Source organism: Etheostoma spectabile, chromosome 16, assembly GCF_008692095.1.
Source record: "Etheostoma spectabile isolate EspeVRDwgs_2016 chromosome 16, UIUC_Espe_1.0, whole genome shotgun sequence".
In the NCBI taxonomy this organism is placed as follows: Eukaryota; Metazoa; Chordata; class Actinopteri; order Perciformes; family Percidae; genus Etheostoma; species Etheostoma spectabile.
This window is the reverse complement of record NC_045748.1, coordinates 14030980-14056777: the sequence shown is the minus strand read 5'-3', so window position 1 is coordinate 14056777 and position 25798 is coordinate 14030980. Positions and strand designations below refer to the sequence as shown.

General features: G+C 39.4%; 2 protein-coding genes across 5 annotated transcripts in view; both read right to left on the bottom strand.

Annotated features, from left to right (window-relative positions):
* The window catches only part of si:dkey-34e4.1 (carboxyl-terminal PDZ ligand of neuronal nitric oxide synthase protein), a 50920-nt gene extending 35240 nt beyond the window's left edge, over positions 1 to 15680 (bottom strand). Inside the window, exons 1-2 of one of the 2 annotated variants that reach the window (XR_004335695.1) lie at positions 15165 to 15680; positions 13767 to 13838 (exon numbers count right to left, since the gene is read on the bottom strand). Coding sequence is in view for 1 of the 2 variants with exons in the window: in XM_032540048.1 (XP_032395939.1) it covers positions 13767 to 13838; positions 15165 to 15269 (177 nt within the window). In the remaining variant the exon portion in view is untranslated. The remainder of the gene's footprint in view (positions 1 to 13766; positions 13839 to 15164) is intronic. The other variant, XM_032540048.1, reaches the window with a different exon arrangement.
* On the bottom strand, positions 1660 to 25085 carry cacfd1 (calcium channel flower domain containing 1). 3 transcript variants are annotated; one of them, XR_004335696.1, is made up of 6 exons: positions 24417 to 25083; positions 22676 to 22748; positions 20384 to 20509; positions 20040 to 20147; positions 18806 to 19602; positions 1660 to 1672 (listed from the first exon to the last, which is right to left on the bottom strand). XR_004335696.1 is itself a non-coding variant. In XM_032540049.1 (5 exons), exons 1-5 carry the CDS (start codon positions 24520 to 24522, stop codon positions 19512 to 19514), a joined length of 504 nt encoding a protein of 167 aa, XP_032395940.1. In that variant the 5' UTR covers positions 24523 to 25083; the 3' UTR covers positions 17436 to 19511. The 3 variants fall into 3 exon arrangements, 2 of the variants coding, with proteins under 2 accessions (XP_032395940.1, XP_032395941.1); XM_032540049.1 differs by lacking the exon at positions 1660 to 1672 and having other exon boundaries at positions 17436 to 19602; XM_032540050.1 differs by lacking the exons at positions 1660 to 1672; positions 18806 to 19602 and adding an exon at positions 19622 to 19887 and having other exon boundaries at positions 24417 to 25085.
* Between the last annotated feature and the right edge of the window lie 713 nt (positions 25086 to 25798).

Genomic DNA, 25798 nt, shown 5'->3' with positions numbered 1-25798 from the left:
AAATCTGAGTTTAAGACGTGTACATACAAGCATCATTTGTGACATCACAAGTTGATAGAAAGCCAGTCATAGTCCAGTACAGACTGATCTCATGAAATGGGATTTGTCACGCCAATTTGTATGCCCTTATTGGCGCGTTATCAAGACGCATACTTGCTTTTTAGCGTGTTTATCAACGTCATTTGGCCTCCAGGGACTTACATAACCTTGCGATAGCGTGTTAATTCACACCATAGCAAGTCTGAAAGGCGAAAATCTCATAGGGAGGTTGATTGGAGTGGTGGATGGGTAAAAGACAGGACTTTCACCCAGGGAACTGGGGATTGTGTCCCGCATGTCACGTTTCCTTTGTGTCACGTTTCCTAAACTCAACAGTCTGTTTTTTACAAAAGCCAACCCCGTTCTTCTTTTCCTACATACATGCGGATAGCTCAAGAAAGCCGGCGTGTATGTTAACACAAAGTCATGATGTCCAGTATGCAACTTGAGGCTTCCAGTGCACAGACTAAGAATGGACTTTTCAGTATAGTAGGAGACATCTTGCGTCTAGTAGTTAATCTCTGAAACAATACATATTTGCATGTTCATAAATCCTGGATTTTTCAAAGTGGGAGGAGTCAGTGTAATTTTATGATGAAAACGTGTTAATTGATATTTTTTACGTGGAAAAAAAAACATATCAGGACCTTATGCGTCCTAAGATGTGTCTGGAGGGAATCTTTAAAACCAGACACTTGCATAAAAAATGAGCACATATTGATTTAGGGTTTGTAGATCTGTGGAATAAATCTTATTCTAATATCCCATATGTGCTGTGATTATGATTATCTCTGCATGTGTCCTGTGGACTTGAAATATGTGTGTGTTATTGTGAGTATTTAGTTCATTGTTTAATCAGTGTTCTTGTGTTTAAGGTACTGGGGAAACAGAGTATCCTGCAGCAAGAGATTAATATTGGTGCCGTGATGATACTGAGATGCTGAGTGTGGCTCCGTCCATTGCAGTAGTCTGGCAAAGCAGCAGTCAGAGTAATAGGATTATCGGGACGAATGCTGTCAGATCACAGGCCCTAAATTCCCCTTAGCACCCAATGTAGGGGGGCAACCATCACCAATCTATACCCACATGTACTGTAAAGACAGTTACACCTCTCGTTAGGGAAGCAACAGATTCTGCACTTTGAGGGTTTTGAATAGAGACGTGTTTATGGGCTTGTTTGATATAACGTTAGTAGTTAATAAATAAGAAGATCAACTGTTTTTTTGTTTTATGTCATTATAGACGGACTATTTTTGGGGTTTTGGATTGTTGGTCATGCAAGACAACACATTTAACAGGCGTCACCTTGCACTCTGGGGAACCAAGATCAATACATTTTCTACAATTTCAGACATCTTATAGACGAAAGGATTAAAAAAAAGGTTATTGTATTTTCCAAATAGGTTAAACTAGGAGAATTAGGGTGCCCAGATAGCTCAGTTTGTAGAGCGGGCATGGGTCAGACTACGACCTGCGGCCCTTAGGTGCATGTCATTACTCCTCTCTCTCCTTTCATGTATTCAGCTGTCCTGTCAATAAAAGCCTAAAAATCCCCCCAAGAATTATGTGAAAATAGAAATAAAGAGAATTAACCATTTAATTCTTTCAGTGCGAAAAAGAGATCACTGATAACCTAGAATCTATGGCTTATGTGTATAATGAACATATTGGCACACATATCTGTACATATCTGCCAAATTGTAGCTTTGCAAGCCTGCCATCACAAAGGGAAACCACAAATGTGAACAGACAGGACACTGGGGGATCCTATAGCTGGTGTAAAGGAAACACATGATGATAGAAAACCTGGAAAAACAAGAAAGTAGGTGACAACAAACCATAAAATAAAACAATGGTAGTTTGTGGTCAAATGCCTAATTAATCACATGTAAACCCTGTTCTTTGTTTTTTATGGGGGTGGGGGGTGGGGGGGATGGGCCATCTGTGCCTTACATGCAAACATGCCCCCAAAAAGCCTTTGGAAGAGGCTTTAAGAGTGTGTGAGAGCTTTCATGAAGCTCAATCATGGGTTTTTTAAATCCGTGTCTGAGGAGACAGGTCTGAAGGTTGTGCAAAATGTGCAACCACATGGCACTGATTGATGACAGTCAGCTCAACTCTGCTTACTGTTGCCTGCACTTTGTTTCACTCTTCCTGACTTCTTCCTTCCACCTGTTAAGGTAAATATGAATTCACACCTGAGAGAGAAGTGCTTAAATCATGGTACAATTCACAAAATACTGAAAAAAACATGGCAAAGTCAGAGGGCCACCAAATGAAAACACTAACATTGAGGCACTGTGATTCCCCATCAGTAATGCTCTGCAGCAGATCAGAGGCAATCAAATGGATCAAAAGAACGGAATGCCTTTCATGCAGAATCAAAGGACTTACTGGAGATGAGCAGTGTTCACCGCAGTGTGATAACCAGGATGGTCACTGTACTATCTATGTAATATTAACCCAAAACATGACTCGGGGATTAGAGGCTAGGTTTGGCTGGTGTAATACCACACAAAAGGGACAGTGGTTTGGTAAAAGATCCTTGTCTCATATCCATTGTAGAGGTCAGTTCTGTAATACTTTTAGCAAGGATAAAGGAGCCGGGATAATGTTGGGAAGCTAGAACACACTTGCACTGTACTTGTTTGATGTATCTAGCAGGTGATGGCAAGGGGAGACAGAGACAACCAGACAGAAAGATAAGAAAGAGATCTGAGAAGCGCAGGCTTCATCATAACCTGCAAACAGACACAGAAAGTGAGAAACCAGACCAGTCAAAGGCAAAGATTATAATGAAATCCAATTGGGGATCCAATTGATCAAAGGCAGCACAAGAAAACATGAAATAATACAGAGTTTGGGAAATTGAAATTCTGCTCCAAAAATATGCTAATGCCTCCAGTGCATATGATTAGAAGGCTTATGGGCTGTCTACTCCCTCATTATCCATTCAGGTTTCTGCCCTGATGGGCTGATACAAGTGGAGATAACAATGAATGCACCAAAACAGTTTCTCAAACTTTCACAGCAGAACAGTGGGTTATATAAACAATACTAAAGTAAGTTGCACAGCATTATTCCTTTTCTGTTCGATCAACAACTGAAAATACAGCTTTGATTGACAAGCCTATGTTGCCTAAGCGACAGACATGAGTGAAGGGACAGAGTTCGACAGCCAGAGATATGGTCCTCTGCGAGACCGAGATGTTGTTAATCTGAGTGACAGTCACATTAGCCCTGTCATTTGGACTGCAGAGAATACGTTATCTTGTTAGTGGCTGTGTGGATGGCAGTGCTAAAGCAGTTCGGAGTCTTTAGGGTGAGCAGCAGCAGTTTACTCACATCATTTATCCAATTAGAGAACAAGAGGGAGCAACCATTGCATCCCCAACTGTAAACCTTGTAACAGACACCAATATATTTATCAGAATATGTTATATATTGAACAATGTATCATAAATACAGTATACATTACTGTACATTATTTTTAAAACATCTCCAATACATATTAGATAGCCATACAGAGTCTCCCAAAGACTTTCTAGGATTGGCAGTTTGTTAGACAGAGTTGATTACATTTAAATCAGTCCTGTATAGTGTCCTTTATTTATGAAAAATAAGATCAGTTAGACAAAGACTTAAAGAACTAGTTTGAAATATTAGGAAATAGGCTTATTTTGTTTTTTCCCCTCCCCATACAAAGCCAGACTATTTCTTGGCTAGGCGCTTTAACTACCTGGAGTCTTGTTGTTACCCTAAGGTTGCCAGGCAACCAGTGGCAAGTACAAAATTGCATTACATGATACTGCATCTTTTAACGTTTAACGTCTTCTAACGTTTAGGTTTTCTCCTCAATCCTATTGCTGTGCCTCCAAATGGAAAACATCATGTTGGTTCATAAGGGGTATGGAGTGCTAACGTTTAATGGAGGTTAGGGCAGCACGATATGTGTAAAATATGCAATAACCATTCAATATTGCAATAATGACATTACTTGCGGTAAATAAACAGATATTAAAGTGTAGTCAGTTTTGCTGCTTTCAGCATTCTGCTAAAATACAAACAAATTCATCGTTGGATTTAAAACAAATGAAAGGAAATAGTTTCCAACATTCTTTTATTGAACGAATTGAACATTGAAGAAAAAGGATCCACAGTTTTCTACTGACATCTTTCAACTAACGTCACAATATGTTGCAGCCTTTTGCAATGTTTTATGCGCCAGTTGACATCGCGATAACAATAAATCAACCATATATTGTGCAGCCCTAATGGAGATGTTGACTTCAGCAGGAAGTCTGTAGACATTTAATGCCAACTTGATCTCAGACTTTTTAAACCCTCACTGCTTCCTGCATGTTTAAAGCAACACAGACTTCAGACAAGAGCAGGAGAATGCACAATAAATGCAGCTACAAAGACAGCAAGATGAATGTAGTAAAATAGTAAGAGAATTGGGTGGGATGATAGGGAGGAGGCTGTGCAATGGAGACCTTGAGGCTTTCTATGTAGCACGCTGGAACAAGATGATAGAAGTGAAATGAATGCCTACACAGACACACACAAATACACACACGGACACACACAACTCCAAATAACATTTAGAAGTAGGGCAGCCTATCTGCCAGCTCAAAAGCCTGCAGCGCATATCTCAATCATTATCCAACAAACTTTAACCATAATACAATAGGCCTAGTTTATCTGCCTACTCATGCTAAGAAGAATGCTTCCAGGCAGAGAAACACAACTTGACTCGCTTATTTTAAGTAATATGGGGAATGAGTTTCTGATAGATATAGAATTCATATATGCATGAATATGTATAAAGAGTACTTTAACCTTTGTGTGCTTTGCAAAACTGAATCCTAACAAAATAGTGATGTTTCTATATGTTTCTCCTGTGTAACTGTCATCACACATGACAAATTAAACAGGGTTAGTTTCTCCATCCACACAAAACTTTGAGCCCATCCTAAACCTGAAGGCAGAAGAACTGGTTGCTAGGGAGACCTGAGGAGTGGTGATATATTTGTGATTAATTCAGATCTGATTCAGATCTGAACAATAGAGGGAGGGAGCAAGAGCTTAACAGTACCATTCATCATGCATTTGAAATTCTAATTTAAGTTAAATGTAAATGTTCTGTTGGGACGATCAGGATGACCAAGCGAAATTTGTAAATCTACAGACCAGAGAATTACTTTGACCAAATATAGACACCTCTTGCAGCGAGGAACAGAATTCCACTTTTACTACAAAAGATATTAGGCATTTCCTGAACTATCGGTATAGGCATTTAAAAAAAAAAAATTCATTCATCATAATCCTATTTAAAAAAATAAAATAAAAACAGACAGTCAACCATGCTATGTGTGTTGCTGTTGCATAGTTGGTTCACCAGAGGCCTTTTTTTGTTTTGGCCTTCACAACTCCATCCATCCATCTTCAGCCGCTTATCCGGTATTGGGTCGCAGGGGGGAGCAGCTCCAGCAGGGGACCCCAAACTTCCCTTTCCCGAGCCACATCAACCAGCTTCGACTGGGGGATACCGAGGCGTTCCCAGGCCAGGGTGGAGATATAATCCCTTTTTCACCAATCCTGTTTGTAGAATTTATGGACAGGATATCGAGGCGTAGTCGGGGTGGGGAAGGGTTGCCTTCCTAACTCTTATACATTATTCTGTGCAAACCCAAAGGACACAGGAGCATACTGATGAAATTGCGCTCACATGACTACAGATTAATAGGTGCACACCCACACACAAACAATACCCACCCAGTACATCCACACACATGTCCAGTTCTTGGTCTGTTGACTTAAGTTGTGTTTGTACTGAGATTAGCTACAGAGGGCTCTGCAGCAGGGAGTAACAGATGACTGTTCATATGAGCTTCTCAAGACCCTCACACTATATGTATGTATGATGTAACTATAAGCTTGGACTTGCTGATATATTGCAATACCTCCAAATAGAGTAAAAATACACAGCCTTTTTACAGCTGACCTGGTTGAAAAACATTCCATTACTGATCAGTGCGTGCAAAATTTGAATTTTATGGTTCTATCTGACTTTTTTGTCAAAAAGAATGAGTCATATAAGTCTATTAACAATTGTGTTGTTTTTTTAAATGAGGATGTTCAAATCTGGGAATACTACAAACAACACACTATATTCAGGTATCCAATACATGCAGAGAAACAAAAAAACACACCACCCCAACTTTGCGTGCTAAGGGTGCAGAGAGCAATGGGCAGGGAGTGTTTTATGAAGACAATGTGCCCTTAGGCTCTGCAGCAGGATTGAGTTCATGGCTTTTGAGAAGTCTTTTCTTTAGCATGGGGCTTGATTTAGGAGAGCGTGGGGAGAACAGAGTATAAAAGACTTGACTAATTGTGGCAGTTACTGACACGTCATTGCCTTAGGGTAGATGATGAAAGCAGAAGTCTGTGTGTTTGTGTATGCGTGCGACATGATGCTGGTTCTGGAAGCAGAGACCATTCACCACCTGTCTGTCCATCCATGTGAGCAAAGACCTGCTGTCCCTCTAGTATATTCATCCACCCCACACACCAGTGTCAAAAAAGTATAAAATCCAGCAGAAATATGTACATACTGTGTATATACGTAATCAAACACTAACTGAAATGTACAGTTATTCAAATGACCACATGCCCTTTTTAAAATATAAAATCCAGTTTTACAGAAAAGTAACAAGAAAGAGCTTGTTCACACCAGTATTTAACGACAAATGTTTTTGTAGAAATCTGTTCCTTTCAACCGAATAGCTGCAATGATTGCATTCCCTCATGGGGATAGGCTTGCACGATTAATCGTTATAAAACCGCAACCTCGATTCACCCTGTTCACGATTTCATATTTAAATAACTTTGATTTTTTTAATGACTATGATTCTCTTTGAATTTTTTGAGCCGACTGCATCACACACGCAACTACTTTCTTCTTCTTTTAAACATAGACTGTATAAAATAGATTTTAAAGTGGTCCCAAGCGCTGCAATGCTCTCCCTTCTCTTCATCATGGCTTCTATGTTCACAGGCTTGTGGTGATGTGCAATGTGCTATAGGTGCCAAAACAAATCTTTGGTACTGCCAATTTCTTTTGTCACAGTTCACGTGTCCAATAAACATTACTTTTTCTCAGAAATAAATCGTGGCAGAGAATCGTGATATCAATTCTAAGCTAAAAAAAATCGTGATTCATATTTTTCCCCGAATCGTGCAGGCCCCCATGGGGAACACGTAGTGTGCATGGCTTATTCATGTCAACTTCTGTGAACTTTGAACTGTGAATTCGCACCATTGACATATAGAAAGTTGTCTTGACAGTTCTAACCTTTAAAGGCAGCAGACAGTACAAAATAGAGGATGCTTGTGTAGCTTCTTAACAATCTTGCATGATTCACTTTTATTTAACCTCCTCGTAGGGTATAAAATGCTCCAAAAAAGAAATACAGGTAATAGGCCTTTCAAATAAACTGTGTGAAACTGAAGCATTGTCCCGTTTCGGTGAGCTTATTTAGTTTCTGTGCTCGACTTCCTGTCCCGCACAATCTGCCCTGTGCAGCATTGCTGTGGAACTCTCCTACATCTGGCAAAAATAAAATCTCTGCGTATCTGCTCTGAAGGGCTGCGGATTGCTGGAGCTGGGACGGAGTCGGAACACAGCCGTTCCGCAGTCAGTGAAAATACACGCATTGACTTTAATGGAAACCTATTGACTCCGCCGCCGTTCCGGAGCAGATCCATAGCCGTTCCACAGTTGGTGGAAATTGTGAATAATCACTATGTCACCAATCTTCTAGACCCACGCCTGGATGAATATCGACGTGCCACTTTCTGTGGTGACTGAGTTTTAACAGAGCAGATCAGGCAGCAGTATACTTTTCAAAAGACTGTTAATCAAGAAGAATGAGACCCCCTTTTTCTGGGAGTTTGGATAAACAAAGGGTAAATGCACCCTTTCAAAGCTGAAATCATGTCTAATCCAGTACACATATAGGTCACCGACTATGCTCTTGTACATCTGTCATTAAGCCAGCATGAATACAAAGTGAAAACAATGCCCCCCCAATATATGTCATGCCTCCCTAAATAGTGCATATCCCTCATTTACACTTGTGAATACACACAGAATAACACCCATCCTGCCACCCCCACTTTGCTATAGATCTGTAACCCCCCTGGAGTTAAGCTGTGCTCTCATTTCTCCCCTGGTTTTCTGGGACATGCAGGGTGTGTAATTGTTATGCAAAAATGTGATGCACTGAAATATATGAATTGTTTATGATGGATCCTGACTCCTGCTCAAGTTGTCCTAATGGTCGAGTCATTTGATCTTCAAGTAAGCGTTTAACTTTGGCTACACTATTTTGATTGAAATGCCTCATTTTGATTAATGCATAGTCATATGTGATGTTATCATTAATCCGTGTGTTTCATGTCCTGTAGGCTTCAGGAATGGCTGAGCATTTGTTATGGCTAGCTGCCAAAATCTGACCATAAAGAAAGAAGCAAAACAAAGACAGAAACATAAAGGATAGCTAGAGGAAGTGAAATATGGACATCCCCTTGTTTATGTGGGGAAAGGTATTTATTTTGGCTGCGGGCAATTAAGTTGACTGCTGCCATTGTGTTATATTAGTGAGTGACAGGTGCTCACATGTAAGTCTAATTGTGTCTCAATCAAAGAAATGTTTTTTTAGAGTCCACAGTTTGAGTAAAGTCTGAAGTGTAGAGACACAAAAGGACACAACGTAAACTAAGACTTTTCTGTTGCACACTAACAGGTCCAGAGTTCCTGTTTTTCCACTACAAACGTTTAGACACATCTACATCTGCCCCTGACTGAGTCATGACAGTTCAGTGTGCTCTCAAAAAACTGACACAGGCTCAAAAAAAAGGAACCAAAAAAAACACACAAGGTTTGCTTCTTTCTCACACGGCAGACAAGAGATCCTCTCATGAGATGTTCCAGACAGACACAGGGACAAATGCAGACAGATGGGTGCCATGTTTTTTCCAGCGAGACTCTTGACAGTCTGCGAAAGGAGGCTGCATCGACGGACATGAGAGGGAGGCTTAAAATCCCATTAGAGCTGATCAAAATTCAAAGGGAAACATGCATAGCCTGCCCTCAGCCTAAAATCTATTCCTGTCAGCACTGAGTAGATTGCAGAGATGGGCTATATTGAGACTATCTATTTTAGTAGAAGGAGAGTGAGGGGATGGAAAGAAAAAAGTGGATGGAGGGATATGAGGAAGTAAGAGAGAGAGAAATAACAGAAACATAAGACAGGAGTGAGGAGTAGAGAATAGCCTAGAGAAGCACTGGCCTCCTGTGAATAGTGCGTGCTTGTTTCTCAAGGATTTTCCAGTATGTACACAGGTCCTTTTCTTACGCAGTGAGTTGTGGACGACTACACCAAATCTCTTCATGTGGGATGTGGCAACGGCAGCCTTTTTCTGTCATTCAGCCCCGTTAATCAATTGCGGAGGTTGTTAGAATGCAAGGGGTCTCACTATTATGGAGCACTGGAGCTCACACACTCACACATATAAACATGTGTGTGAACGCACTTGCACACCACTGGGGTGGTTTCTATGCCACTGGTCAAACTGAAAGAAACTAATTCTTGTAAAACAGCACAGTAGGACCAGGCAGCCATAATGGGAGAAGATTTAACAAAACGCAACTTTGAAAAGATCCACAGGACACAAAATTGTGTCTTTTCACTTTCTTTTTGTGGGAATGGCAGGTGTGTGTGTGTGTGTGTGTGTGTGTGAGTGTGTGTGTGTAAAACGACTGAAGACAATGACTCAACTAGCACTGCTCCTCTGCTCTGTCGAACCCAGATTTACTGTTTGTTTAGTTGAGACGATCAGGCTGTGTTTTCTGCTCTCCCTCTCTCTCTCTCTCTCTCCTCATGTTGTCTCACATCCCCTGAGACTAAAGACATTAGCCAAGGGAGATGAAACGACTACGGCTCTGCCAGCCACCACGCAACCCCTCTCAATTTCAGGACTTCCTCTCGAGTCCTTCTCCTAACTGCCATCAGTTCATTCCTTACTCTGTTTAGATCACACAGAACTCCTCTGTGCAGTCCCTCGGCTAAAGGGCTTTTAAACTTAAGACAAGGCCTTTGCTTTTGTGAAAAGAGATGAGGAGAAAGTCAGGAAGGCCAGTCAATATTCAGCTACACAAGGCTAATTACATTTGACTTGGCAACCAACCCTAAACTCGCACGCCCACCCTCTAAAACGCTCATGTGTTTGCATTCACTCAGTGTAAGCACAGTGTGACTCACCCAGGGCTCACCCAAAAAGACGCAGTTGGCACAAAAATTCAATCTTTGCTTTCCATGTGTTCAAAATCAGGGGACGGACATGGACACACACACACGGACACACACACATGGACACACACACACACATGGACACACACACATGGACACACAAACACACACACACGCGCCAGGCATCATATTCCGATAAAACATTAACTGACCTTAAAATGAGACTATGTAACTTTTGAAAGAAAAGCAATTTTCTTCTTACAAAGCAATAAAATACACACTTGCTCAATTCAACACACTCAGGGGGCTATTGCTGCTACAGCCTTACTTTGTTTGTATCTCCAGTAGCTTATGATAGCTAATGTTAGCTAGCTTTAGTTAGAAAACTTTAGATGACTATCGCTTCCTGTGTAGCTTACATTACTGAGACAAGTATGCTGACTGAATAACATTTGCTACAGATGTAGATTTGATTGTTTTTTTATTATAAAAACAAAATAATACACACTCCAGGAGACATGTTTGTGTCTTCCTGCTTATGGTCCCATTCCAATTGCCCTAACTATAAGATTTTATGTCAAAGAAATAATTTGACATTTGGGAAAATAAGCTCATTCACTTTGTTGCTTAGAGTTAGATGACAAGATTAATATCACTCCCATATCTCTCCATTAAATATGAAGCAACAGCCGGGAACAGTTAACTTGGCTTAGCATAAATAATGGAAATAGGGGAAACAGCTAGCCTGGCTTTGTCTGAAGCTTAAAAAAATCCACCTTCCCTACTACCAGCACCTTTTAAGGTCACTAACATAAACCATAATAATGTCATTTACAGCAACTCTTTCAAAAAACAAAAAAAAAAAAAAACTTTGTCTTGCGATTGCTACTTGTGGCCACAGTGGCTGCTGTTCAGTAAACATTATGTTGTCTTTCTTAAAGGTTCCATGGCATGAATCACTTTATGAGGTTTTTTAACATTAACATGAGTTCCCCCAGCCTGCCTATGGCCCCCCAGAGGCTAGAAATGGCGATTGGTGTAAACCGAGCCCTGGGTATCCTGCTCTGCCTTTGAGAAGATGAAAGCTCAGATGGTCTGATCTTATGAGGTCATAAGGGGCAAGGTTACCTCCCCTTTCTCTGCTTTGCACACTCAGAGAATCAGGGGGAGCACTAAGGTCTATATAAAAGCATCCAAAGAGCACCATGTCATGGGACCTTTAAATGCTTCAACTGCAAAGATGACATGACCCAGTAAAAACTAAGCCAAAGTCATCCACCAGTCAGTGTAATACCACAAGTCTATGAATAGCAACATCTCTCCAGTCACCGTCATCAAAGATTACATTAAACACACATGACAATATATTATAAATGAGGTTATTTCTTTATATATTGGTTCCATGCTATCAGGCAGACTCTCCTGTTGACATTAGTCACAGGAGTCACTATAAAGCAGTGTTATGCTTCATCCATAAGCCATTCAAAAACAATGATGTTCTATACAATATTGCTGAAAGATGCAACCTAAATACAGTAACTCATTCATTATTGATTCAAGGCTTTCTTTGGCCCTCAAGGGAACTTCATATACACACATCCAATGTGTATGCATACACACACACTCGGCTATAAATAAGCACTAATAAGTGTGTATCTTTAAATAGCAACATCACATACATATGCTGGTAAACAGATCTTGATTTGATGTAAAAACTAGGTCTTATGTTTTTTTTAAAGAGAGATCATCTTTTTGTAGCAATCAAAAGCATCATTTCTGCCTGTCTATACATGCTCAGATGTTTTGTGTTCTGCCTCAGCCTGCAGTTTATCACCCTGATGATCATGTTTACTATACAACCTTATTGATTTCTCAGTTTGAGAATTGCAAGACATAAAAAAAACGGCACTATCTGCGCACTCAGCCCATTCACTCAGATAGACAGACTCATAAACAGTCTGACTGGCTGTGTCTCTGTTCCATAGACCTACTTTTGTAGACGGGTTTTGTTTGTTTAAAATATCTTTTTTCTAGAGTAGGGGTTCCTCTGATTTTATACGCACACAGTTTCACACTTAAAGCAGCACAGCAGCCATCTAAACCCATATTTTACACTACAGGAGCCACAACAAAGCATTGTAAAAGAACATGGGAGGATTCCCCAAAACGGTACCAAAAAAAAGTTTGAATGTTGTGCCTAAAAACTTTTTTCAGAGGATAAAGCCACATTATGGCTTTTTAGTAGCTCAAAAAATGGAATTACACATTTATTTCCTGCTTATTCACTCAGCTAGGGTTAAAAAAGGGCTGCACGATGTGAGGAAAATATGGAATTGCAATTATTTTGACTGATATTGCAAATGCAATATGATTAACAATATTGAAGGGAATTAACCTGTTTGTATCATTGTATTCATTGACTACAATTAAATCTTTAAAAGTGTAAATGATTATAGTGTGATTTTGGGCAGATCTGTCCCAAACAAAGATGTTTTCTGTACTGGTGTACTGGTGAAGGATACCATTTGTAGGCCGGGACGTCTCTGCAGCACCACCCAATACTTCATTCAGAATGGATTGACACATATTTTGCCTTTATCATATATTGCACCCCTCTGAGATTTGGTCATTGCACTAGTCTATATTGCAATTTCCATAAAATTGTAATTAAATGTGCAGGCCTAGGTGAAAATCCTTCATGTCTAAACCGAGCAAGCGAGTCCGGTGAGTCACACTTAAATTACAGAACAACCCCGGCTCTCTGATATGGCTCTGTGTTAGCGGCTCTGAGAAAAATACTGGCCCGCTGGGACAATGAGAGGAGGAAATGATTACATGATCCCTATAGTAACACTACTGATGTAACTTTATGGGGGGGGGGAAAGCCTAGTTTTATAGGATGGTGTGAATAACAATGAGGAAAGACTGAATGCAGGGTGACAGAGGAAAAATAATGAAGCTCATAGCTTATTTGTGAAATTCTAATAATCAGCTCAACATAATGCAATACTAATAAGCCACAGTCTGACTTTAATCAAAGGCAGCGCTTACCCACACACATCATGTCCTTGACCTTCACAAACATATCTAGAAAGTGTGCTGCACTATTCAGCAAATAAAGCCACTCTAGCTCTCTCTTGTTGCTTTCACTTTCTGAAAAATTCATCCCTGCATTGCTTTCCCAGAAGTTGTGTCTGTTGTCCAGCGAGTGCATGCGTCACTACATACTAAATACAAATTTCATCTGACAGACGCACACTCTTTGTACTGCGTGTATGTTTACTGTTTATAGTAAAGAAGGTTTCTGTCCTCCATCAGAGAACCATCACCACAGGAATGATGATGATGATGATGGTGTGTGTGTTTGTACTTCTGCTCTTAAACACACATGGCATTATGTCTTCATCTTACCCTGATTCTCCTCATGGCTGCCACGATCTCCATCCGACTGTTGGGCCTGGGTACGTCAAGACACCCCACATACTGTAGAAAACAATCACACATGACAACAGCATGAGAGTCAGAGATGTTATCCCACACACTACAGCTAACTCCAACGGCTCCCAAAGTGGAGTCACGTCAACAATATTAGATATCACACAAAATGTTACTTTGTTTTATAAAAAGGCAAAGACTGCCTAAACATTGCCTACAATATGAGGAGAAAAACTGAACTACCTGAAATATTTGAAATATTTTTTCCATTGGAGAGAATAACTGTGTTACCAAATATTTTTTCAATGAAATGTGTCAACTACAGCTGCAAAAATGAATTGATTAGTTTTTAAATTAATCGGCAAATATTTTGATAATCGATTGGTCAGTTTGAGGAATTTATTTAAGATAAAAAGGAAAACATTCTTTAATTCCAGATGTTCTAGTTTCTTCTCTCCTCTGTGACAGTAAACTGAATATCTTTGAGTTGTGGACAAAACAAGACATTTGAGGACGTCATCTTGGGCTTTTGGGAAACAATGATCCACATTTTTCACCTTCTTCGGACATTTTCTAGACCAAACAACTAATCAATTAACCGAGAAAATATTCAACAGATTCATCGACTATTTAAATAATCGTTAGTTGCAGCCCAATGGCAACTAGTGTTTTTTTTCTATTCATGCCTTGCATGTATTGTATAAAGGACTAGCTTTGCCTTAAACTTCTTTGTTGCTTGAATATGTTTTAACCTGTGGCATCAAGTTGTTTTGTTTTTGTTGTATACCCACAGTAACAAATTGTTTGTGTGGTGGATGTATTGTGTGACTGTGTTTTGCAACACTAAGGGGAATAAAGTCATTTAGAAAGAAAGAGAGACAAACTGAGATGGTGAAAGCTGCTTGATAAGTAGTCCTGATTTTACAAGATGAAGTCATGGCTGTAGAACAAGCAGCTGTGTGATTAATTGAACTTTGGACCAGTAAGTAACACTCCCATGTTTTAACCCTTTCTACCACTGGCTCTCTGTTTCATGCCCTGCAAATAGGCTCAGATTGCTCCTTGATAGGTCAATAATTCAATGACATGAAAAAACCTGAAAATACACTGAGTTCAGTTCACTTTCGAGCACCAAATAAAAGTCATTTGCCTTTGAAGGACTACAAATAAAGTACAACTCCCCATACCCCGCATAGACTTGCTGCATTAAACCCCATGTGTAGTTGAGTCCACTGCCATGCGTTCAAACTACATGTTCCCAGCAGAGAGGGTCCAGGGTACCTGGCATTTCGCTCCAAAACAACACAACGCAACTCTGAACTGACTGTATGGTAAACGGTGTTACAATAAAGAGGATAGCTGGTTTCATTTCACCTTGGCTTGGAAAGAAATCCCATGCTGGTACGCTTCTTCATTGTGCAGAGGCACCCTCGAGTCCGCCACATCGTCCACCAGGTTGTACCTGTTCCTCGCGGGCATCCCGGACTCCGACTGACGACGCCGTGAACAACGTTTAACTAAACAGACAGATGTCGCCTGGGTCTGAAGCGACACACTCTCGTGTGTTTGTACAGCACGGCTCCAAGAGTGAGTTCCCGGCAGAAACGCAGTCCATTGTTGGTGCTTTGAGATTCAAAAAGGTCCCATCCTCAAGAGGGACAGATTTGGGCGCCCCTTTTCCTGTGACAACACACCGAGACAGGCTTAAGGACTTCCTTCTATATAGCTTACGCCACATGTAAAAAAAACTCAGCAAGGTGGAAGATGTTTCCAAAGCCACTGGGGAATTCCAGTGTAAAAAGCGGGGATTTTTCTCCGCCGGACGTTGCTAGCTGTGGATTTTTTTGAATCCCGTCCTGTTGGTGGCAACGCTGCACCCGTCCTCTCTCTCTCTCTCTCTCTCTCTCTCTCTCTCTCTCTCTCTCTCTCTCTCTCTCTCTCTCTCTCTCTCTCTCTCTCTCTCACTCACTCACTCACTCACTCACTCACTCACTCACTCACTCACAGTCTCCCACACACACAAACACAATGCCAGCCCCTCATTGGAGCAAAGTTCCCGAGCATGATGTAACCCGGAGCTGGGAGGAAAGCAAGCAGACAAAGTTTGTCTCCCCTCAGGAGATGAACATTTAAATTCTCTTCATTCCTGGGAATCTGAGGTGGATTTACTGTAGGGGAGAACGACAAATTCAACAGAATAATAAAGAGGGAATTTCAACAGCATCATGTCATTTTAAATAACCCCAGTCGCCGAAAAGCCAATGTTAACTGCATGACAAATGGTTTTGATGACTGGAAAATGGCATCTGTTTTTCAGATATTTAATGTCTGTTTGATGCTCATTCTTCATAAAGCTTAACCTCTTTCTATGTTTTTGTCATTTTACTGCAGCTGTCACGCATGTGCAGGCCAATACAAGTGGAGCATCATAGGTTCAATTCCAATAAAAAGTGTGCCACTGTTTGATCTACTACTAGTCGTAGTAGTAGTAATAATATATTACATAATTAAATACTAGTTTAAATGGACCGTTTAATTGAACAGACATATGACAGAAATAAAGCAATGGCGCCCTCTGTTGATTACTCAATTTAAGTTACTACAGTTAAAATGCTATTTCTTCACCATGTTTCCAGATGTTTTAAGATTGACAGTGTATAAAAGAAAAGTCTCTGTCCAATATTCGGTATCTTTACAGTTCAGAGGCAGCAGATGTAATTATATGGACTAATACATGCAAATCAAATTAATAAAGATCTATTTTGAGAAACAGGCAATTTATCCAACAATCTGCACTTAAAGGGGAAGGTATTAAGATTGAAAAATAAACAATAAGCTTTATAGGTGAAAGAAAATGCCTTAGAAGGGAGGGGTTATCCTGAGAAATGGTGATCATTAACTATTTTATTAATCAAACGGCACCACCAGTTGAATTACCTCAAAACATCACAGATATAGACATTGGACAAATACTGCTTGCTGGGATGTATGCAAGCAATTTGACTTTCGTGCAATGTAACAATACAACACAAACTTCAGCCATCCACATAAAAGAATCTAACACTGATTGTAACACAAAGGGTGTGGTTTGTTTGTGAACATGTAGAAAAGGATATGTTGGGAAAACATTGAGAGAACTCAATATAGGAGAATATAAGGTAGCCTACTATGAGATATGTAAAAATAAATCTATCCAGTTGCAGCACATTTCCTGAAAATGTCTCTTATGCTCTTTTAAAGGGCCTTCTTAATTGAGTATTTTAAGTCTGAGAGGGTTCAATGACAAACTAGATTTAAAGCCGGTTTTGTAGTCCAGTCCATGGAATTTCATTATTTTTCTGTTGGAGAATTGGTGCAGTGAAAGAACGAGATCCAGGGTAGCCTGCAAGCGGCCTCGGACATGTTTAAATAAATTGTTTGGCATTTTGGGAAAATACATATATGTGCTTTCAGCATATAAAATGTGATGAAATGACAACCCTAAGGTACTCTGGATTTCTCTGCATTTTTAGAATTATTCAGCACTCTCAATCTGATGTTTTTTGATCGTTATTAAAAGAAAAAACTGAACGACATTCTTGACATAAAAGTATAAAGCATTAAGAAGATTGTGAAGGCGACGACACAAGAAGCCAATGCCATGGCAGTAGTAGCAAGTTTGTTTAATTCACGAATTGATAAACAAGATCAGTATTCACATCACAACACACATTATACACATATCCCTTACAGCAAAATATGCACTCAAATCTTGGGTGCACGCCACTGCAAAACAATAAAACTGGATGGAGGCTTGTGGACAAGGCAAGGAGTTTTGTTTTGCATCTTATTAAACCTATAGTGTAGGAGGTGTGTAGTGTCTAACTGTAGCATACTGCTGGTGTGTATGTGCAGTGTTTAAAAACGATGGTTGTGCATGTTTTAATGCTACACAAATGCTGTTCCATCGGCTCAAATGACATACTAATTCCATAGTCGTGCTTATGTTAGTTCCCATACATCTATGATCTATTCATAAACTACTTTGTATCTGTTCACTGTGCATTGGTAAGTATGATACCTGAGAGCTGGTGGTAATATGTGAATAATCCACTCAGTCACTCACCAGCCAGTAATAGATTTAGGATAGAAACAGCTGTAAGAGGTAAGTGTACAGAACTATTCCCAAAGTTCATTTTTACACAACAGGGGCAAGGCAACAAAACACAAACACAAATCGTACATTTGCTGAACACTGCATACCTCATTTGAGTGACAAAAGGCAAACCATGGCTCTGGTGATTGTGTGGGATACAGACCAAATCGTCCCTGAATCAAGACACTTCTCCCTCATTGAATTTGTACTGGATTTTGGTAGAGTTTGCTAATTAAGACATATAATAAACTCAGAAGATATTCAGTAACACATTCTAAAACAATCTTTTAAAAAGGAGAACTAATAAGCACAGTTTTCCAATTCATAATGTGCCACAAAATCTGTCGCCACAACACAGCTACCGGCTGCTTGATCGTGAGGAACCATACATACACAAGCTGACACATGCACTGAACGCTTTTCCTAAAATTCCCTCTATCCCAGTCCACACCACCAAAGGTTTGCAGTAATTCCCCAACTGAGCTTAAACTAACCGAACAAATAATATATGAAAGCATACCTTCTTTATCTTTGGGTATACCAGATACATTCCCCAATGTTAAACATATCTCTAATGCCTATGTGTATTTTAAAAAGCATTCAGGCTGCAATTCAGAGGTTTGTCCGCACAGTGGGTAGACTACTGTAATACCCAAACCACTCCTACTTTCTTTACTCAGAAGTAGTCCAATGAAGGTACATTTTGGGACTCAAATACAGAAAATACTCACAGAAACTTGAGGCTTTTTACAGATCTGTTGTAGTAACTGTCCAAAGTTTTATTTGTAGTCCTTCAAAAGGCAAATATTTATTTTTTTCAATAAATATTATAATAAAGTTTAATAAGACCCCCCATATAAATGTAAGTAAAATTTTTAACTAAGTTGACTTTTATCATTGACATTCACTGCTTAAAGTAAGTTCTTCGGATTAAATGCAGAGTTAACGCAACAGGCTTTGGAAACCCTGCTGGCAAATACTTTCCGATGATAATGAGGTCAGAGCTGCAAAAGAGCTGTTATCAATATTTGGGTCTGCTGCTAAAACAAGCCTGAACCCCATGTTACCACCTCACTCTCCAAGCGAGACACATTTGATTCAACCTCAAAGTCATAGCAAATAACCTGATAACCTTAAGTTAATTATGTACATTTTACATTCACATTAATTTAGTTTTCAGATTTCCTGAAAGGTTCTTGGACTGGAAAGGTGTACCTCACTTTTTTCTTGCAGAAAAAGGGTTTACAACTGACACCAGCAACAAAGGGAAATATAGTAATAAATACAACCCATGAGAAGAACATAAATCATGAAAAACTAAACATACAATCTATGGAATCAAGTCCCGATGAGAGATTCCATTTTCACGCCAAGTACCAAATAATGGACTTAATCCAACGCCAATCAGTTTGGATACTATTAGGTCAGGACAACAAGAATGCAGCAGTTTAAGTAAATAAGTAAACTCAGTACCATAGTTATGTAGTGACAGAAATGGGGAAGAAGCATGGAGGAAGAGGTAGGATGGATGGAGGGCGGCAACAACTGAAGAAAATAGAGGAAGAGGGTGGGGACAGGCAGATGCCTTACTCCGGAGCCCCATTTGCCGTTTCTGTCATCTTCTCTTCATCTGCCTGTTTCTGATGCTGCAGTCTGGCATAAGTCACTGCGTCTCCCCTGAGAGAAAGAAAGAAAAGAAAAAGGAAGACAGGATGCAAGAGGAGGAGGGTAAAAATAAAGTTATGACGAAGGAGAGGTGGGTAGAAACAAAGAAAAAAGCGGGTACGACAAGAGAGGATGGCAGTTTAATTGCAAGGTTATTACATGGCTCACCTTGTCAGAAGTGAATTTGCATGCACAAAAGGATCATTAGGGTTGTTAGATGGATACAATAAAAATCTTGTTAATTAATTAGAATGTGAAAGGGAATACTGCATTAATAAGAGACTGTTTTAATAAGACCTTTTAGGAGTGTTTTTATGAGTGAGAAATCAAGAGATGTGAGCAATTAAAAAATGTCTTTTGTACAGCTTTTATTCAAATAATTACTAAAAAATACTTGATGTTTTTCTGATTTATAGTCATTACATGGTACAAACTACTAACAGACTTACTTTTTGCCTAAAGATGCAAGGCCGTACAGAACTCCTGTAGCGAAGGCGATGGCATTTCCAAACAAGGTTGTTAAAGAGAAACTCAAGAATACAGGAAACAGAGCCATCCTGAAAATGAGCAACCAGAGGGACAGCCAACCAGAGGCAAAAACAAAAAAAGTCAGTAAATCATATGACTAACATGTTGTAGTTGAAAGAACCACATTTCCAAAAGTATGTCCAACAACAACTTATGCAATGTTATTAACTATTAGACACATTCCAAAAATGTAATTTTTCATACAGTGAAGTACAGTCTCCGATGACATTAACCGTGTGCAATTCATTTTTCAAGTTGTTCTTACCCACAGTAGAAGAAGGCTTTCTGCCAAGGTTTGAATTTGTCTGCACGGGCTGCTATTGCATTAGCAAACTCTATGAACTGGCAACAGAACGGCACTTCACATAGGAACAGCACAAAGGCATTTAACCTAGACACAGGAGGAGAGGACACAATTACAGCAGTGAATTACCTTGTGCCCTTCCATTTCAAATACTGTACTACTCAAGTCTGGAAGAAATTAAACACAGCAGCTGAGTAAAATGGAACCACTGTGCTTGGGGCTGCTGGATTATGGGAAAAAAAAGAAAAAAAATCATAATCACAATTCCAATAATCAATATTGAAATCACAATTATTGAATCTGATTAATTAATGACTTTTCAAAAGATGTTGCATTCATAGAACTTAAAGCTTTGTTTTGAACTTTTTTATATTAATGAACGTCCTTCAAAGGGAGGAAAGTAAGGGAGTGACGCAAGCATGGCAATGGTCTTTAATGCATCAGCACTTGACTCTAGCGCCACATTCAACAAACCAGCAGGGAGGAGGCCATCAAAATGTTGTTGTTGTGCCTTGCCAGGATCTTCATAACACGTCAGTCCAGCATAATATGATCCTGTGCATCAGTCCACTATTTAGAGTTCAGCATTCCGTCCATTCTCGTTGTCATTCATGTAATCAAGTAATTATTCAAGTAGTCAATGTTTTGCTAAACCAGATGGCATGGCTTCTACAGATGGCACGCTGTGGGTGCATGATTTATAAGTTCAAAGTAGACCTAGGTCAAAAGGGAAAAGAACCTGCTCTGAAGTAGGAGATGAAAGAGTTACAGGTACTGCGGTCAGAGGAACTTAATAATCCCCAAATTGGTCCATTCACACACACACACACACACACACACACACACACACACACACACAAAAAAAGTTCTATGAACGTTATGTTCTAAGAACTGCAAAAATCCCTCCAATCGGAAAGTGTTTAATGCTAATTAAGACTACCAGCTTCACACCACACTCTGTATTTCTCAGTATGGCTATGTTCAGAAGCAGAAACTCGATTGAAGATAATGACTTCTTCTGAAGAGACCATTGTGTTTTTTTTTTTTTTAATCCTCCGTGTCCTCTTTGTCTACTAGTGGCTGCGTGGAGGAGGGGTGGTGGGGGTGAAACTAAAATAATTGTTTTTCTAAATTGCATTGTTTTTGTGATTGTTAAGAGAAAAAATTGTGACCGCAATTAAAATGTAATTAATTGTACAGCCCTAATTATTCGGTCATTGCCATTCAAGGTGTTCATATTGGGCTTGGCTGGCGCACTAATGCTCACATTCTCATTGTCATGAAAACAGCAAGAAAGTTTCTACAGTGAGCTGGTAAGTGGAATTTGGACTGTTTAATTATTGAATCATCTCCCAACTACTTTCTTAAACATATTCAGTTTAATATCTCATTAGACAAACATGTGTTGATTCATATTGTGTTGATCAACTTAAATAATTAATCAACCAATCATTTCAGTTCTAAAAGGCTCCTTTGATTCTGGTGTGAACTGGAGCAAAGAATACAAAGGGCAGAATGTCTTCAAGACAATTGTATTAATCAATCTTTATTTCTAGCTAGCGTTGTAGCTAAGCTACCAATGCAAACAGTTTTCACCTGGAAAAAAAACAGTTGGCTTTTTTTCTGTGCCATATGCTAAAGTCTTCAAATATGAGCAAATCTTTGGCACAACATGTTCATGTCAAGAATTCCTCCACACCTCCGTATTTGAGCAGTAGGTGGGGCCACATGGCTACATGAGACTCCTGCAATGTAAAATGTAAAATAATACTGTACGTACGTAAAGAGGAATGTAAATCAATAGAAAATACAAGTGCATAATGCATGATATACACACAATATACAACAGTAAAGCTCTGATTGATATTCATATTTACAACAGTTCGTATGGGACTTTCAGTGGGTGTTTAGTAAAACTTAAATAGAACCCGTTCACATCTTTCTCTGTAACTGTGTCAGTGACACTCTAGCCAAACTGAAAAACAAACAAAGTGTTGTCTTCTTCAGTAGATTAAATGATTATCAGGCTGTTTAAAACCGTTCCACTGTGCATTGTGTATTTGACAGCAAACTGGATCATAAATGATTAATAGCATACAGCACTCTGTCTAGTCTAAATAAGTGATTTTATAATATGTTGTCTTTTCTCCTCAATACCAAAAGACTATAAAAAATGGTTTGGCCTATGGAAAGTGAATGAGCTAATTTATGCATACTACATTAAATTGAGTGTAACAAGTGTTAAAGACTTACACCATCCAAACTCCAGCAGCAATGTTTAAGGGGTTCACAGTGACACAGTTCCACACTCCTGAGATGGCACAGGCTGCATGATTTGGAAAGAGAAAAAACAAAACAAAAGGGTTGCTATTAAGATAAAGCATCTGACAGATTGTGAGAATATTAGGCCTGGCCATAAGGTTTTGGCACTTTATTATAGTATGTGAAAGATCTCAGAGGGCACAATAGAAATGAGGATGATACATGTGGAGGATTAGAGATCCAGTTCAGTTACTTATGTTTTAAAAGCTACAACTACATACTAACTTTCCATTTATTTACTGCTTGGCCAGTACTGACTGTACACTATAACCAACACAAGAAAATCAGCAATGTGGGACATACAGAGCATGTACAGTATGTGGAGACAAATGTATAACAAACACAGATATTTCTTTCAGATTCAGCACATGACTACCTTATATCTTAAAAAAAAAAACATAAAATTACGGAATCCAGGACTCATGGATGTAAAAGTAACCATGATACATGCTTAGGCCAAAAATTAAGACCCATTTAAAACAATGATGACCTAAGTAAAATAGTTGCTGATTCATTTTCTGTTGTTCTGTTGTTTCAGCCCTTGAACAAAGCAATCACTAATACTATTAGTTTCACCTGTGCTTTACCTGCTGTAACAAGTCAAAATGTCAAATGTGAGAAAGATCTATCACTAGTCACACCTCCCCATCAACATCAACTAATGTATTCCTTTTTTTTTTTATGACTGAGAAGGAAAGCAGAATGTCAAAAAAGCACCAGCCATTTCTTCCAATGTTTCATAATAAGTCACAATAAAATCTTAATTTACTAATGCCTATTATTTACTCAATTTGGTATTCATAACAATGTTTAATATTCAACCAAAATGCTAAAACATTTAGTGTTTTAAAACTTTGGACTGTCGGTCCATACACCAATACAGCAGCCTCAAGCTGAAAACCCACAGTGAGAAGAGAGGGTGAATATGATTATTTTCTATCTTCACTGACATGCTGACTATCAGACCGGACAAGCCCACACTGCCACAAACAGTGGGAGAACAATGTAGCATATCCTGCCCCATCCAGCCTCCTTAATAATACAGATGCCATTGAATATGCAGTGCCCTAGGTAGTTAATGTGATACAGGCACTGTGACTCTGGTGTCAGTCTGTGAAGGAGAGCTGCAATGCTGCTGGAGAACTGCAAAGCCAGCAGTAAATATCACTGTGTCACACTGAACTCCTGATGGAAAGAGTAAACCTACCTGCGGTGGGCTGTGTTCATATCACAAAGTTTTAATTTAGGAATAGCAAGCTGTTACGGAATGAGCAAGTCATGCAAACAGGCGGTGCCCAAAGGGGGCTGCTGCAGTGAAGGGACAATATAGTCTGTGACAAAGCTTTTGTCTGGCGTGGCTGAGCAACTGAAGGGAGGCTTATCCACAATCAAAAACACGCTTTTCCAAATTGTAATACGATGCCCGTTTTGCCCTGTCTCTCCTCTAACCATCATATTAATACAGATATGCAAAAGTGAACACACAAACTGCATAAGAGTATGATGAAAAGTCAACAAATGTCATAGAAAATAACAAAAACTTTATATCATTGTAAACTGGCAACGTTATTTACACCGCACACTCAGTAGTAGTATTTATCTCGGCGTTTCATTTATTTATTTACTTATCAAGTGATATTAGAAATGTACTTTCATAACTAACGTTACTTACATATTCCTCCCAACACTCCAGCTATTTTGCAGAGCCATCGGTACCACCATGTCATGCCATCATCCTCCGGTGTGGGTTTAGTGGACGCTGCAGCCTCGGTACTCATTGTGTTTTTCTAGCTATGTAAGCTAAAGCTACCCAAATCCAGTATTTACTGATATCGCCTCAAACGACCTAACAATAGATAAATTAATTTAGCTAACGTTAGTCAATCTATGTAGTAGAAGCTATGGTCTCAACAAAGTAACCACTAACTTGCTTATGTTACGACACAGCGGTCCTTATCAGTAATACCAGATTTAATTTAAACTTTTAAATAATTTCTTTATGTTTTCTTTCCTTTGTGTGTTCGTTTTGTGGCCAGTCGAAATGTTAGCAGCAGCTTTTCACACAGCTTCTCCCGTTGGTTTGAACAGCTAACTGGCTAGCTAATGCTAAAGAGCACCGCCTCCCAGCTGCCGACAGGAGTGTGTATCACCGCTGCATCCGCCCTGAAAGCTCTAGTAATCTTATAGTTATCGATGAACAAACAGTACACCGAGCTCACTTTTTACTACCTTATAACTGTACACTATTAGCTGACTAACACTGTTTGTTTAGGTACAAGTAGCTAGCCGCTCCGTTGTTCTCCCTGGCAGCTCAGTCGACGTAGCGGTGCATTGTGGGAAGGATTTGATGTGCACCATTGCTTGTTTACATGTTCCGATTATGGTTCCGATCACCAGATTTGGATATATGAGTATTTTACCACACATTTTATGAGTATGATAGTAAAAGGCTTTGGGGTGGAAGATGTAAAGAATTATTTTTCTTTTTTTTTATATCAATGGAAGTTATGACTTTAGGTCTTTTAATGGCTTACCATTAAGTCACAGAGAAAAGCATCCATTCTTTTGAGGAAAAAAAGCCTTTGGAAAGGTTGTTTTAAGGATAGGGTCACACTTTTCCAAGACAAAAAACACAACATGCAGGTGCCCATATTAACACTGAAACAGGTTTTGCTTGCTGATTTCCTACTGATCTCTAGAGGACCCTCTCTTAAGCACTTTCCTAAAAGACTCTTCTTACCACCTGGATGACAAAAGGGTTTTTAGCCATTTCTCAAGTTGTGAGATTGTTCCCTATCCAGGAAGCTGTCACAAGCTGCCAACATTGTTGTGATTTGGAAATCAGAGATGCAACTTGGGAAACAGGTTAAAAATGATTGATAAATCTGCAGATGAGATCTATTTTCATCTAGATGGCTGGTTAATTTTCTCTCTCTAAACGGCAGTAATTTTGGAAGATATCCACATTATTTCTCTATCTCAGACTGCTGAAGCCTCTTATTAACTTCAGATAAATGTAGGCATATATCTTTGTAGGGAAGGATCTCTTATTGG